This window comes from Microtus ochrogaster, chromosome X (assembly GCF_000317375.1).
Source record: "Microtus ochrogaster isolate Prairie Vole_2 chromosome X, MicOch1.0, whole genome shotgun sequence".
NCBI classification, from domain to species: domain Eukaryota; kingdom Metazoa; phylum Chordata; class Mammalia; order Rodentia; family Cricetidae; genus Microtus; species Microtus ochrogaster.
Genome location: NC_022026.1, coordinates 10,072,775 through 10,087,006, shown reverse-complemented (window position 1 = coordinate 10,087,006; position 14,232 = coordinate 10,072,775). Strand labels below are relative to the sequence as shown.

The following is a 14,232-nucleotide window of genomic DNA, read 5'->3' as shown; positions in this document are numbered from 1 at the left end:
TATATATATTTTTTTCTGGCCAGTTTCATAGTTTGTTTATATTTATTGCAAAACCTAGGGCACGAGTGGAAAGGGAACATTCTGTGGGGCTGAGAAAATGACTGCCAGTTAGGTACAAGCCTGTGCTCTATGGGCGAACACTGTGTGATGGGAGGCTGGTCTAGGAAGGGTAGGTGAGCCTCTCAGGCCAGTTCCGAGTTTCAAGTCCCTCTGCTGTTTGGAGCAAAACAATGCCAGTAACGTGAGTGGGTGCCTTCCTTGCCCAGGCACTGGTTAGGAGAGGTTCTGGATGCCGGGTGGCAGCAGTGAGGCAGGTATTGGGGCTGAAGTGTGCTGCTTTGGCCCGCGGGGACAGCCTGTCAGGTGGCTGCGGGGAAAGGCTTGTGGCTCAGTCAGGGGCTGAAGGCTCCAAGACCCAGGCCACCAGGATCCCCGGGACTTGGGCTCTTAAACGGGAAGAAACTGGCCTTTCCTCTCCGGGCAGGGGGTGGGGGGATGGGGGGAGGTTCCCCGCCTCTTGAGGAGGAGGGCAGGAGGGAGGAGTCCAGCAGGGCGTGTCGCTAGAGGGAGTGCCGGGCGCCCCGTGCGGGCCCCCTAGGAAGTGGATTTGGCCCGCTCCGGATCCAACCCAGCTTCCAGGTTTTCTCCCGGCCCGGCCCTGCGTGCTCCCGCCTGTCTCGGGCTCCCCCCCCACCTTGTACCCGCCCCCTCCCTCCTTAGGGCCGCCCCGCTTGGCCAAGTTTGCGGAGCCTCGCTGCGCGAGCCGGGCCAGTCAATCAGCCGCAGAGCTGAGAAGGGCACAACCGTGCGGCTGAGGGCAGTGAGCTGAGCCGAGCTGGGTGAGAGGAGCAGCGCCGGGTAGCCAGAGCCCCGCGCCAGCGATCACCCGCCGACGCCGCCCACACTCTGCTCTCCTGCGACGCCTGCCACCTTCCCTTCCTTTCCTGAGCCCCTCCGCCCCTAGCCAACTGGCCCGAGATCTCTAGCCTTCGGAGCCCCGAGGTCACCGATCCTCTCCCTATTTCCCGTGGATCTTGCGACCATTCCACGCCTTTTTCCTTGTACTCCACCCCGGCCGGGCGCCTGGCACCGGGGACCGTTCCCTGACGCGAGGCCCAGCTCCACTTTTCGCCCGCGTCTCCTCCTTTTGCCCTCCTCCTCCTCCTTTGCTACCAACTGCAACTCCTCGGTCCTCGCTCAACTCGTGAGTCCTTGACTCCGCGCTTCTCAGCCCGCTCCGCAGCCCCGCTTCCCATCCCGTCTTATTCTGTTCCCCAAAGGTGGGAGCGCATCTGCCCGGGTCCGCACCATGGCACGGTTAGGCTTGCTCGCGCTTCTCTGCACCCTGGCCGCGCTCACTGCCTCGCTGCTGGCTGCGGAGCTCAAGTCGAAAAGTTGCTCGGAAGTGCGACGTCTTTACGTGTCCAAAGGCTTCAACAAGAACGATGCCCCCCTCTATGAGATCAACGGTAGGTGGGAATCCTCCCCCATTTTCGAGCGGTGGGCACCCCGGGAAAGGGGCGGCCCCCCACGCCACACCAGGTAGCCTAGAGGGTGAAACGGGCAGGCGGGAGCCAGCTCCGGCGCGGAGTGGGCACCGCGAGTGGAGGGGCGCTGCCAGTTTGTGTAGTGCTACTCCGGTGTTTTGCGGCAGCGCCCCCCCCCAAGTCTTTTCGGTCCCAGGAAGACACTAAGGACTATGGCCCTTAGAGTGCGTGGCATGGGCTCTCTTGCCTTTTCCGGGTTGAATTCCTTACTGGGTTCCCCGCTTTGTTGTGTGGGTGACGACGAGGCCGAGTGGGGGCGGGGTGGGGGAACCTCTCGGAGTTTGCAGATTCCTTGGGGCGCAAAAAACGTGCGACTTGAAAGAGTGGTTCATTGACGTTCTCCTAAAACCCCTCTCTCCGCCTCTCTTCCACCGCTGACGCGGATTCGTTTTAGGACCTGCAAGGGCTTTAGAAGTCACCTTTAAAAAGCGAACGCCCTCCTTTACTCCCCACTCTTCCAAATCCTAACTTTTGGGAAGTCTCCAGCTTTCCGGAAGGTGTTGGATAAGAAGGGTATTTCCCTCCCATTTCTCTTTTCTCACCTCATTTTAAGGGTTAATTGCACTTTCAATTACAGACCTTTGAAAGGACTGATTACAGGAAACCTGAATCTCAGTTTGGAGGTGGTTATGCAAATGAAGATGGCTTTGCCTCTGAAAAAGTTCACCGGATTTCAGCACAAGGGGGGGGGGACGTGGGGTATTTGGGGAAGCCCTCCTGGAACTCTGGGGAGGCAGCACCCCAGGTACTCACTCCCTTTTCTCCTGGTCGGGAGGTCTCCAGGCCCGCCGGTGGCAGTGCCTGGGCGAGTCCTCCTTCCCTGTTGTACTAGATTTTCGCAGCTGCCAACTGTTGCGCTCAGCCCTGCGGGTTGGCGCCCGAAGCGGCACAGGTAGCTTGTTCACCCTTGGGGCTCAGAAAGAGCCACGAACCTTACTGGCTCTTGGCCAGCTTAACCTAACGGAGGAGTTAGAGATTCGAGCCCCGAAGGCCAAACCTCCATTCCGAACCTTTCATGGAAGTGTGCTGAGTGCGCCTTTGCCTCGCTGTACTGGTTGCCCGGGTGGGGCAGGCAGGGGGCCAGCATCCAGCAAAGGAAATACTGTAATTTTAACCAGGCACTTCCAAAGGCTTAGGAAGACTTGGGGGGGGCGCTCATCTTTTGGAAGGGCTATTAATAACCTTGGAGATTAAGTGCAGTCATCAATTACATATAAATTACAAAAGTAATTGAGGGAAGTTGCTGGGCACTTTGAGAGTGTAACTGGCCTCCGTCTGGAAACAGAACTGAGGAAATTGTTGGAAGTAGCCCAGGCGGCCCCTGCACCTTTGCAGTTGTCAAGTAACTCACAGGCTATGATGAAAGGTTGTTTGCCCTTCAGCCGCCTGTCTTTTTGGGAGCTCAAGTATGTCCTCCCAGCCTCATGATTTTATTGGTTGTAGCGCTCTGAAAAGCCCCCTTTCTTTCCCCTCTTCCTCCTGGCCTGCCAGTAACAGAACTGAACCAGCAGTGGCCGAAGCTTGGGGGCTCCTGCAGGTTAGACCTGGGGTCTTTGTGCCTTGCACAGTTTGGGCCTGGGTGCTTCGGAGATGATTGCCGTGAAGATTACACTTGTCATTCCCACGTTCTGAAGGGAGGCATGCAGCCATGCCCTTACTGGGAAAGGGACAAGTCTCCATCTGGTCGTGCAGACAGTATGTGCCTTTGAGATGGACTGGAGGCTTTTCGGGTGTGGGTTACCCAATGGCCGCCCCCCCAGTTTCTTCAGGTTTGGGGGTATGCAGTCTCAGGAGATGTCAAGGCATCTTCCCCAGCCAGCATTTAATGGGAAAGGGAGCTGGGAAGGTGTTCAGGGACACTTAAGTGTTTGCAGGGATCGTCGTCGTCAGCCCTGGAAAACACCTGAGGTGCATTTTTGCATAAATGTCTTATCTGGATCCCACCCTCCACCCCCCCCCAAAAAAAAACAGATAGAGGAGTTACTAGTGACCTGTGGCAGGAAATGGAAGCTAATGTGCTCACACCCAAAACATTTTATTCTTTTTGTCTTGTCCTTCATCTCCCTCCCAGGGCTGCTGCTTTTATTTCCCCTTTTGAATGACCTACTGGACTGCATTCTCCTGAGGAACAAAGGAAGTGCCTTTTTAGCTGGAATCCTTGGAAGACCACCAAGGACTTTAGCTCATGCAGTGCAGTTTCGCACCACTTTCAACAATAACAAAAATGCATGACTGAATGGCTCAAAAATGTGGAGTGTTAGAGGCATTCATTTGAGTCTAGGACACTGTCACAACACAGACAGACCCAAGCAAATACCTTTAGATGGGTGATATAGAAATGGGGTAGTCTTTATCATTACCCTGGCCTCTCCTCTTGCACACATTAGCCTCATCTTGTGTGGACTACCCCCAGAGAATTTTGGCCATTTGGGGAGGCAGTTGTGGAGAAGTCAATGTAAAGACTTGGGTTCAGCCTAGGTCCAAATGAATTAGATGCCAAGTGCCTTACTTGGGAGAAGTTAACTATTTTCTTCAAAGCCAGAGATGGTTTTCTAGGCAAAGTGTTGCAGTGTCTAGATGACCAGTTCATTAGGCCCTGGGCTAATCGAAGTTTAAAATTTTATTTTATTTGGAAAGAAGGGTGAGGATTGTATCTAGGGCTTTGGATATTCTAGGCAAGTGCTCTACCACTGAGATTCTTGATAGCCTTGAACTTAGACTTCTAGAGCTCTGAATAGGCTTTGAGAAGAAGCCACATCCTGAAGGACTCTCAGTTACAGATCATAGTTGGGATGATCTGATTTTTCTCATCATAGGTGGTTGTGATTGAACTCAGGACCTCTGGAAGAGCATCCAGTGCTCTTAACCTTGAGCCATCTCTCCAGCCCCTGATCTGATTTTCTTTTTTTTTTTTTTGAAGAGCAGGCAATGCTCTTTTTTTTAAATATTTATTTATTATATATATACAATATTCTGTCTGTGTGCATGTCTACAGGCCAGAAGAGGGAACGAGACCTCTCTACAGATGGTTGTGAGCCACCATGTGGTTGCCGGGAATTGAACTCGGGACCCCTGGAAGAGCAGGCAATGCTCTTAACCTCTGAGCCATCTCTCCAGCCCCCTCTGATTTTCTTTTAAAGATTTACCTATCTATTTATTATGTATATAGTGTTGGCATCAGACCTCATTACAGATGGCTGTGAGCCACCATGTGGTTGCTGGGCATTGAACTCAGGATGATCTATCTGATCTTGATGTGTTCTCAAGGGTGTTACAGAATAAAAGTACACCATACTGCCAGGGTTTTCAAGTGAGGTTCTGCATTGCCCATGTGCTTGACACCAGTACTTTTCATATAAGGGCCAGTCCAGAGGCTATGAGAAAAAATCATCTGTAATAGCTTTTATTGGCCATATCTTTCCGGAGTGCCTGCTATGTGAAGTATTCTGTGCTTAGTATTATAGAGACAATAAGAAGGACAGGAAATTCACCCCCTACACACTCACATACACACATACCAACTTGTCTGGTAGTAGGGAGATAAGCCATTCACACATACTTCGAATGCACTAAGAAGTGCGATAAGTACCATGTGAATGAGACGAGAAATGTGGCTTTGGGGTATCTCAGTGGTAAAGCATGTGCTTAGCATGTTCCAGGTCCTAGGTTCAACCCCCAGCACTAAAATAGAGAGAAACCACAAACAAGGAGAAAGGATTGGGACTAGAGTATTAAATGGGTAATGATAGTTTGTTAGTATAAAACAGTAGACTATCTAGAATTCTAACTGTTCTCATCAGGATATGCAGCAACTGGCATTTTACTAATAGCCTGCTGGAATTGTCTTAAAGAGTGTGGCATTTGGTCAGAAGATACTATTGGACTTGTAAAAGGTCCCTCTTCACAGTGACATAGAATGATTCCAATGAGAAATTTGTGCTGGTCACTGTGATCTTGGAATCTTTGTTTCCTGTTCATTTATCTTCAGGAGCAAAGCACCTGTGAGCATGTATCTACACTTGAAAATGCTTGCATGTGTATCTCAAAGGATTCTGGGAATTACTTATGCTTTGTTGGGACAGAGTGGGGAAGAGAAGGAGTTACTGAGATTTTATTGTAAATCAGGCAAGATAAGTTTTCAAGGTTTGCGTTTCCCTCTTGCGGCTGGCTTGGCTTTTTTTGTTTTGTTTTGAAACAGGGTCTCATGAAGTAGCCCTGGCTGTCCTAGAACTCACTACATAGACCAGGTTGGCCCTGAATGCAGAGATCTGCCTGCCTCTGCCTCCCAACTGCTGGGGTCAAAGGTGCGTGCCACCATGCTTGGCGTGGGTTGGATTTTCTTACTGATTTTATGATTTCTTAATTTATTGGCATCACCAATTTGGCTCTCTGTGTTTCATTTGAGAGGGTCCTAGAGAGATCCAGGACCTGTCTCTGCAGTATTAAAGCAACTGTCTTCCGGGTGTGCTCAAAAAACTTAGTAGCAGTTCTGGCTTATGCAGTTGAATCTCTTCTCGAATGTATAAATATAAAATATTGGATTCAGTGTAATTACTATTTTCCTTTTTGGTTTGATTCGCATCAGGCTGCACGCAATTTCAGGATTAGCTGGAGACTAGATTGAGGAAGGAAAAGGGGAGTTTTCTGTGTTTTGAACATCAGTGTTAATCTGAGTCAGTTCAGAGTGTCTTTCTCTGGCTCCCCGGTCTAACTGTTTTAGGTAGCACAAGGTTTGTTTCTACATATCCTCACAGAGATGCATTTTGGCCTTATAATAGCTAGTGTGTACTTGTCTTGGCTCAGCCTTGTGCTAAGGACTTTGTCTCATTTAAAGGCCACAACTATCATGCAGCCAAAATTATCACCTCTAATTTACTCATAGAAACTGAGATCGGAAGGGCTTAGGAAATACGTTCATGGGGCTGGAGGGATAGATAGTTCAACAGTTAAGAGCACTGGTTGCTCCTGCAGATGACCTGGGTTCCATTTCAAGCACCCACATAGGGGCTTACTACCATCTTACTTATACAGAAGAAGATGCCCTCTTCTGGCCACTGAGGCACCAGGCGTGCACATAGTACACAGACATGTGGGCAAAACACAGAAAAGTAAATAAGTAAATAAAATGATTAAAATTTAAAAGAAAAGATTTTCAGAGTTCTACAGCTAGTGGCAGAGGTGGGATTTGAACCCAGGTCATCTTTGACCCAGATTAATGTTTGCACTTTGTGAGCAGGTGATAAGACAGGAAGGCACATTCTCTAGTCCCCTGGGGGTTTGAGATGTGTGAGATCGGGTAGCATTGCCCTCACACTGAGGTAGAGAGAGAGGATCCAGTCACATCAACAGGCAAAATGTCAAACCCAGATACAGACAGTAAAGAGTGCATGATAGAAGGGATAAACGCTATTTTCTGGACCATGGGGAGCAGTGAGGGTTCCTAAGGAGGAAAACGGCATGGCTTAAGTTGTTTTAGAAAGATAATTAGCACCACTTTGGAGTTAGTCGATGAGGCAGGAGATAAAGGTGGGAAGATCTATTAGAAGGCTATTTCCAAGGTTATCATCTTCCCATTCTGATCTCACTGTTGCCAGCTGCTTTGAATGGAGTCATCCCTCTGCATTGAGCTTTGGTGGCTTCAGGTATATTAAATCACCCTGTTTTCATTAAGCCACTGCCAAACTGTCCAGGGTTCTGTGTACTCTTCCTCCTAAGCCTCTGTCGGGACCAGAACTTTGCGCAGAACTGCTTTGTGCTCTGGTAAACTGCTAACAGCCACGCATGCATCTTCTCTCCTCCGCCAGAAGCCGCTCACAGGCAGGTACCTCAACTCCATCTAGAATCCTCTGCCTACCAGAAATGAGTATGGTACAGTGTTAAAACAAGTGAGGGGGCTGGAGAGATGGCTCAGAGGTTAAGAGCATTGCCTGCTCTTCCAAAGGTCCTGAGTTTAATTCTCAGCAACCACATGGTGGCTCACAACCATCTGTAATGTGGTCTGTTGCCCTCTTCTGGCCTGCATGCATACACACAGAATATTGTATACATATTAAATAAATATTTAAAAAATTAAAAAAAAAACAAGTGAGGGGCTCATGCCTAGGGGTCCATGGCACCGGTGATGTAATGACATACCTCCGTGGTATATAACAATTTCTGGGCTTCCAGGAATTTTGGACCTAAACACTTAAAAGTGGGAAAAACTGAGTAAATTTCCATATCTGTTGAAGGAAGGAGACGGGAGAGCATTTTTATGCTTTGAAGTAGTAAATGCTATTATTAAACTACCAAGTGCCCATTTCGAGGCGGTTACTTTCTCGCATTTGTTTGTGTGTTTATGTGGCAGTGGCGGGGAGTCGCTGCTGAGGTGCTTGTTATATGCGCCTCTGAATGTCAGGACAGCTTGGGAGTATTGGTCCTCTTCTGACTCCGTTGGGATCCCAGGACTGAACTCACATGCTCAGGCAGGCGCCTATATCCGGTGAGCCATTTCACTAAGGCCCCAATCATAGGAAATTTTAGGAGCTATTCAGAATTCTCTTTTTCTTCATGTCTTGAGATAACACTTTAAGGAACAGACAATGGAGGTGGTTAAGATTTTGCACTCTTGGAAGAGTACATTAAAATTAAAATGTTAGGTCCAGAGTATCAAGCTTGTTCAATGTAGAGGAGTATTTTTCCCCAAAAACTAAACAAAAACCCCTTAAGTTTTGTCTTTATCACGTATAATAAATGATACAGACGTAAGTATCTGAATATTTTCTACAAATAACGCAGATACATTAAGATGTGAACGGGTCGGGGCTGGAGAGATGGCTCAGCGGTTAAGAGCATTGCCTGCTCTTTCAAAGGACCCGAGTTCGATTCCCAGCAACCAGATGGTAATGAGGTCTGGTGTCCTTCTAGCCTGCAGGCATATATGTAAACAGAATATTGTATCCATAATAAATACATTAAAAAAAAGATGTGAACAGGTAAGAGCTAACATTTCCAGTTGCTCGTGGTTAAGCATCTGTTGCTTGCTAGAGAGAACATGAAAGTGCAGAGAATTCATGCAGTGACTCCATCCTGGAGGTAATTGGAAATATTATATTTAAGTTCTGATGCATTTAATTTTGCAATCTGGTGGGAGAGGAAAAAAAATCAAAGAGACCCATCAGCCAGGTATTTGACTTTTGAAAAAGGAACTCTAACAAATGTTCGAAATTAGGGGAAAAATGGAATGGTAGAGTTAAAAAAAAAGTCAACAACCTCCAGGAAGCCTGGAAACTATGTAAAAACATCTTATTGGAAGCCGAGATAAATGTGTGCCAGACATCAAAAAGACCAGCTGCTTGGGGGGAGAAGAAGAGAAAGAGAGATTGAGAGATTGAGAGAGATTGAGAGAGAGAGAGAGAGAGATTGAGAGAGAGAGAGCGCACATGCGTGTGCCAGTGTGTGCGCACGCCCGCACCTGGCATGACTAACTAGCAGAGTGAAAAGAAGCTGCTTCAGAGAAAAACATCTCTCACGAAATAGTCTAGGTCAGAAGCCCACAGGTATGGTGAGGCAGGTACAAACTAGAAGTTAAGTGGAGCAGAAGGTAATTGAAGACAAATCTTGTGAGGTAGCTTGAAAAATTCCTCCGTTCCCTTGATGGCGAAGAGGGAAGGTGGAGTCCCACTTTCCAGAGGAAAGGCAGTGTGGTTTCTTCAAAGGGATATCATGTCTCATTAATCACCCAGAGCTCCTTGCCAGGAAAGAAATCGTGTGAGGCGTGGATGTGTAGTCCAGTGACAGAAGATGTGCTCTGCATGCACGGGGCTCTGGGTTCCATCCTCGCTATTAGCCAGTCAAGCGGTTAATCCACCAGTCAGTAAACGCATGTGGACACAAGGAAACTACACAATGGGATAGTGGGGTCAAGAATACTTACAAAGTCTGTTTACTTTGGAGTAGATAGGGATGGTGGTTTATTAAAGATGGAAAATTAATTGAGGGAGAAAAAGCAAGTCTAGTGCCCTAGGAGAAAAAAAGTACATGAAGAGGACCTGCTTTCTTAGAACAAGAAGTTCCGGTGTAATTCTGTGACAGATTTGTTGTCTGATACTTTCGATGAGATTTTTTCTTTGAAAAGGAGTGGGGTGTGGTGGTATTAGAATGTGAAATTTGAATGCAGAGTTAGATTAGCGGTTGTCAGCTCTCTTTGTACTGTAGCAGCATCCCTTGGGAAATTTTAAAGCATCCTGATGCCTGGCTGGGTACTATTCAACAAGATCTTTCCGGGAGTGCAGCCGGCTATGGCTGGCTTGTGCAGTTATGCCTTCTCTGTCTCTCTCCGAAGTGCTAGGTTGAGTGCTCTACTCCTGACTGATATCCTCGGCCTTCTTTTTATTGTTTTCTTTTGAGGCAGTCTCAGTTATTTGCCCTGGCTGGTCTTGAACTCTCCGCAGCTGAAGCAGGCCTTGAACTAGCAGCAGCAGCTGGAATTTCAGGTCTGTGTCAAGAGGCCTAGGTGATAGAGAGAGGGAGGGAGGGAGAGAGAGAATATGTATGTATATATAAATGTACATTTTCTTTATTTCTTTTTTCTTTTTGGCAGGGAGTGGGGTTAGACAGGGTCTCTCTGTGTAGCTCTGGCTGCCCTGGAACTTGCTCTGTAGACCAGGTTGGCTTCGAACTTAGAGGGGTCTGCCTGTTTCCCATGTGCTGGGATTAAAGGCGTGGGCCACTGTCAGACTAGCATTTTCTAAATGGTTATCTGCAGTTGAAAACCATTGCCATTGATGTCTGAGGTCCATTCTGTCTCTGAATTTCTGTTATTCTGAGATTCACAATGAAATTGGCTCAGGTAAAGATTTCATTGCAATGCTATGCATGGCTGCTTTAATTTGGACAAATCTGGGGTTAGGGGAATGCCTGTTAAACTTGGGGAAAGATATTTGTAATTTAAGGTACAAGCAAAACCACAACCATCGACTCTTTGCAAGTAGAGATGTGGGGACATTGAAAGTACTTTGGAGAGAATCAGGGTGAATCCAGCCTTCTTGTTATATATTGATTAAATGTCAGTGTGCTTGGTGATATTTCTTCCCTTTCTCTTTATCGATAAAAGAAGCCCAAATCTCTTTATTCCCAACTTTAATGTTTTCTTTGCCATGTGTTTATTCTGTTCATGTAGCTTATCAAGAAATAGAAGTACAGCAAATCCCTGGGCTTCTCCCCGGCACAGCCATCCAGAACACAGCTGGGAATGTGGGAAGTGGTGGAAAAGCTAAGTGATGGCGACAGCTGTCAAAAAGCCTATGTATTCTGCCTGGAGAAAAGGCCTTCAGAACTTTTCCCATCAGTAATCATTGAGAAGAGCAGTATGCTAGGCTCTGGGGATTCCAGGAGGTGGAAAACGGGAATCAGGCTTTTTTGGGTTCCATCTGAATTAGATTAGGTAGATAGCGTTTCCCGAGGAGAAGATAAGGGACTGGGTTATCTGCTTTCCTAGCCTGTAGCTGAAGAGTTGTTGCAAGTGTGCTGGCTGGGAGGTAGAGGGGGGTCACAGAAAGGGATTTCTGAGAAACCTGAAACTTGACATCTGCCTGAAGTATAAAATGGGGTGAGCGGCCCAAAGCTGAACACAACTGCTCTGGGCCTTTTGATGCTGTTTAGGATGGGGCGAACGCCTAGACTGGAGGCACCTTTGTTTTGAAGGTTTACTTTTATTATTTGAAGTTATGTGTCTGTGTGAGTCTGTGAACATTGGGTAGGTGCTTGCAGAGGCCAGACGCGCCAGTTCCCTCCTGGAACTGGAGTCACAGGTGGCTAGGAGCCACCCGACCTGGATGCTGGGAAGCAAGCTCCTGTCCTGCAAGAGCAGTGTGCCCTCTGAACGGCTCAGCTTAACTGCTAAGCCATCTTTCCAGCCCCCCACCTCCCTTCTTACCCTTGAGGGAGCTAGTGGATGTCAAGACATGCACTATTGTGTCTTGTTACGTTCTGAGATGAAAGTTCAGAAAGTACATTTGAGAGAGTTCCTCTGGAAATACTGGGCAAGTGAAGGACCACTCTCAAGGCAGTGGCCTGGGAGGGGGAGTTCAGATTTAGACTTTTGCCTGTTTAGAATACGCAGCATCATCCGGGCAGTGGTGGTCGCACACCTTTTGAGGCCAGCCTGGTCTACAGAACAAGTTCTGGGACAGCCAAGGAAACAGAGAAACCCTGGCTCAAAACAAAATACTAAGAATACCCAGTGACCCAACAGTGCTAAGTCAGTGAGTGAAGCGATGTGCTTCTTTGTCTTCTTCCCTCATTCTCTACCTTTTCTCTCCCACCTCCCCTCTCAAGCAGATGTCTCTGTTGTGTTCAGGATGGCCTGAACTTGCCACCCTCCTGTCCCAGCCCCCCCCTCCCCCCAGTGCTGCAATTCCAGGTGTGCACACCACCTTGCCTGGCTCATTTTGTGTTTGTCTGTTAGAAAGGAAATAGGTTAAAGAGCAGGGGACACAGCTCAGCGGCAGACTGCTTGGCCAGCATAGGCGAGGCCCTGGGTTTCATCTCCAGCACCCCACCCCTAAAATAAGTTAAAGACTGTATATTATTAATTTAGTGGCTTATTCACTTGAGAGCGTCTGGCTTCTTTTGTTCCTCTTTGAGTTCTCTTCTAAGTCCTCTAGGACATGCACGCTAGATGAAATGCCTGCTGTGCCCAGTTTGGAAAACTCACATTCTGACCTAAAGTCACGAGAGGCAAGAAAACTGGCTCCCAGTTAGGGATAAAATATTTGAATATTAGTTTCTCTTTTAAACATTTACCAAACTTAGGTAAATGTATAATGATAAGAAATGTTGCAAGTTAAGGATACTACTTTCTTAACCCTTTAAAACAGAAAGCCCCCTTTGCCCTGTTAGGCCTGAGCTGAGAGACCAGACCCATAGACTCAAATTTTTTTATACCAGGTGGCTCAGTCGTAGGTCCTTGACATGTTTTGTGGCTTAGGAATTGTTAAAATTTTATATTTATTTTAGGAATAGATGTTTTGGTATCTGAAGGTGATACCCCAAGGCCATGTGCGTAATTATGAGGCCTGTGGCTCAGCTCAGCCCTCATTCTAGGAACTGACATTTCTCTTCAACCTGTCCCATTTGTCTGGGTGTTTTTCTCTTCCCCAACTTCATATGCTGCTATCCTAACACTCCACATGCTCATGGTATCAGGAGGTGGGGTTTTTCAATGGGGTTAGTGTCCTCTTTAAAAGAGGCCTCGGAGAGATCCCTTTGGCATGTGTTACACGGAATTAATAGTGAGAAACCTGCCGCGTGTGGACTAGGAAGTAGGTCCTCACCAGACACCGAACATGCCAGCCCCTTCATCTTGGACTTCTTAGCCTCCTGGTAGCGTGAAATTCATTTTTTTGCTGTGTATAAGGCCTCCGTTTACTTTGTGATCAGCCACCTAGACCTTGGCATCTGAAAGAAGCAGGGCAAAGCCAAGTGTCTTTTCTGTTGCTCCCCGTCTCAAATGTGGTCCTGTTCTCTGGTTTGCTCTGTGGCAAGGCAGCGCAACATTGCAAGTGGTTTGCTTTAATCCTGGGAATCTCTCAGGTTGTCGGTTCCAGAGCGAGCAGCAACTCACTGGGCTTGCAGATGTGCTTTTTGAAGCTCCCGTCTTTACTCCTGCCCACCAGATGCTCATTTCTGTCCTCTTCCCTGGCCGTCATCTCTCCTTCATCCCAGCCATTCTTTTCAATCCCAGCCCTACTCATGACCCCTCCTGTCTTTTCTGCAAGCCTGCTTTCTTTCGTTCTCAACCGCCCAGCTTGTGTCTCCAGGAGTGGCTGGAAGTGGTTGCTTTTGCACTATAGAGCTTCCCTTCATTCCCCCCAAGCCCTTGATGTCAGCATCCCAGCAAGCATGAAACCCCGCCGTAGTTTTTTTTCCTCCTATACTTATTGTTTCTATTCTCTCACACATTTGTCTCCATTGAGTGTTGAGTCTGGTTTTCAGCACAGAGGTAGAAAGGAAGCTCCCTGTCCTTGTAGACAGCAGCGTGAAGCATGCACTCGCTTGGTAGCTACCACTTGCAGTGGTCCACTCTGAGCAGGAGTGTCTTTTTGCTTGGCAGTCACTTCACAGAAGTCTTTAATTAATTAATTTATTATTTTTTTGGCGTGTGCCGGAATAGGCAGTCATTACATTCTTTACAATTTATAGTGGGAGTACTATCTTACTATGGTCAAATTGCTTTCATTATAGAATATTCCCCTGTGCTAAGACTTTCAGAAAAGCAAAGCTTGACCATTTCTCACCAGTGTATTTACAAATAGGCCTTCACAGCTGCCCCTTCTCCAGGGAAGTCAGTGGGCTCATGGAAAGACTTCTCTCTTTTTTTTTTTTTGTTGGCATTGGGGGAGAGGGAGGGATTGAAACGAGTTCATTTTAAACAGAACTTCAATGGTGTTTACCATTGGGCCCTGTTTTCTGGGTGTTATCTAGAAAACCTGCCATATTGTCATCTCAAACAATGCCATGCTGATCCTGGCGTCTATCACCTTTTGCTTGGATTCATTAGTGGCTTATCCCCAGTGTCCTAGCCTTCATCACAGCAGCTAGTACCATCTTATCACACGTAACCCAAGTCACATTACTTCTGCTCAAAGGCTCAAGTGGGACACAGTGGCTTGCAGGTAAAAGCACTCTTTATCTATCTATCTCT

At 47.5% G+C, this 14,232-nt stretch overlaps 1 protein-coding gene across 1 annotated transcript in view; it reads left to right on the top strand.

Annotated features, from left to right (window-relative positions):
• The first annotated feature begins 660 nt into the window (after positions 1-660).
• Positions 661-14,232, top strand: part of Gpc4 (glypican 4) — a 108,306-nt gene continuing 94,734 nt past the window's right edge. Inside the window, exon 1 of the mRNA XM_005358455.2 lies at positions 661-1,469. Coding sequence (XP_005358512.1) covers positions 1,310-1,469 — 160 coding nt within the window. The 5' untranslated portion in view covers positions 661-1,309. The remainder of the gene's footprint in view (positions 1,470-14,232) is intronic.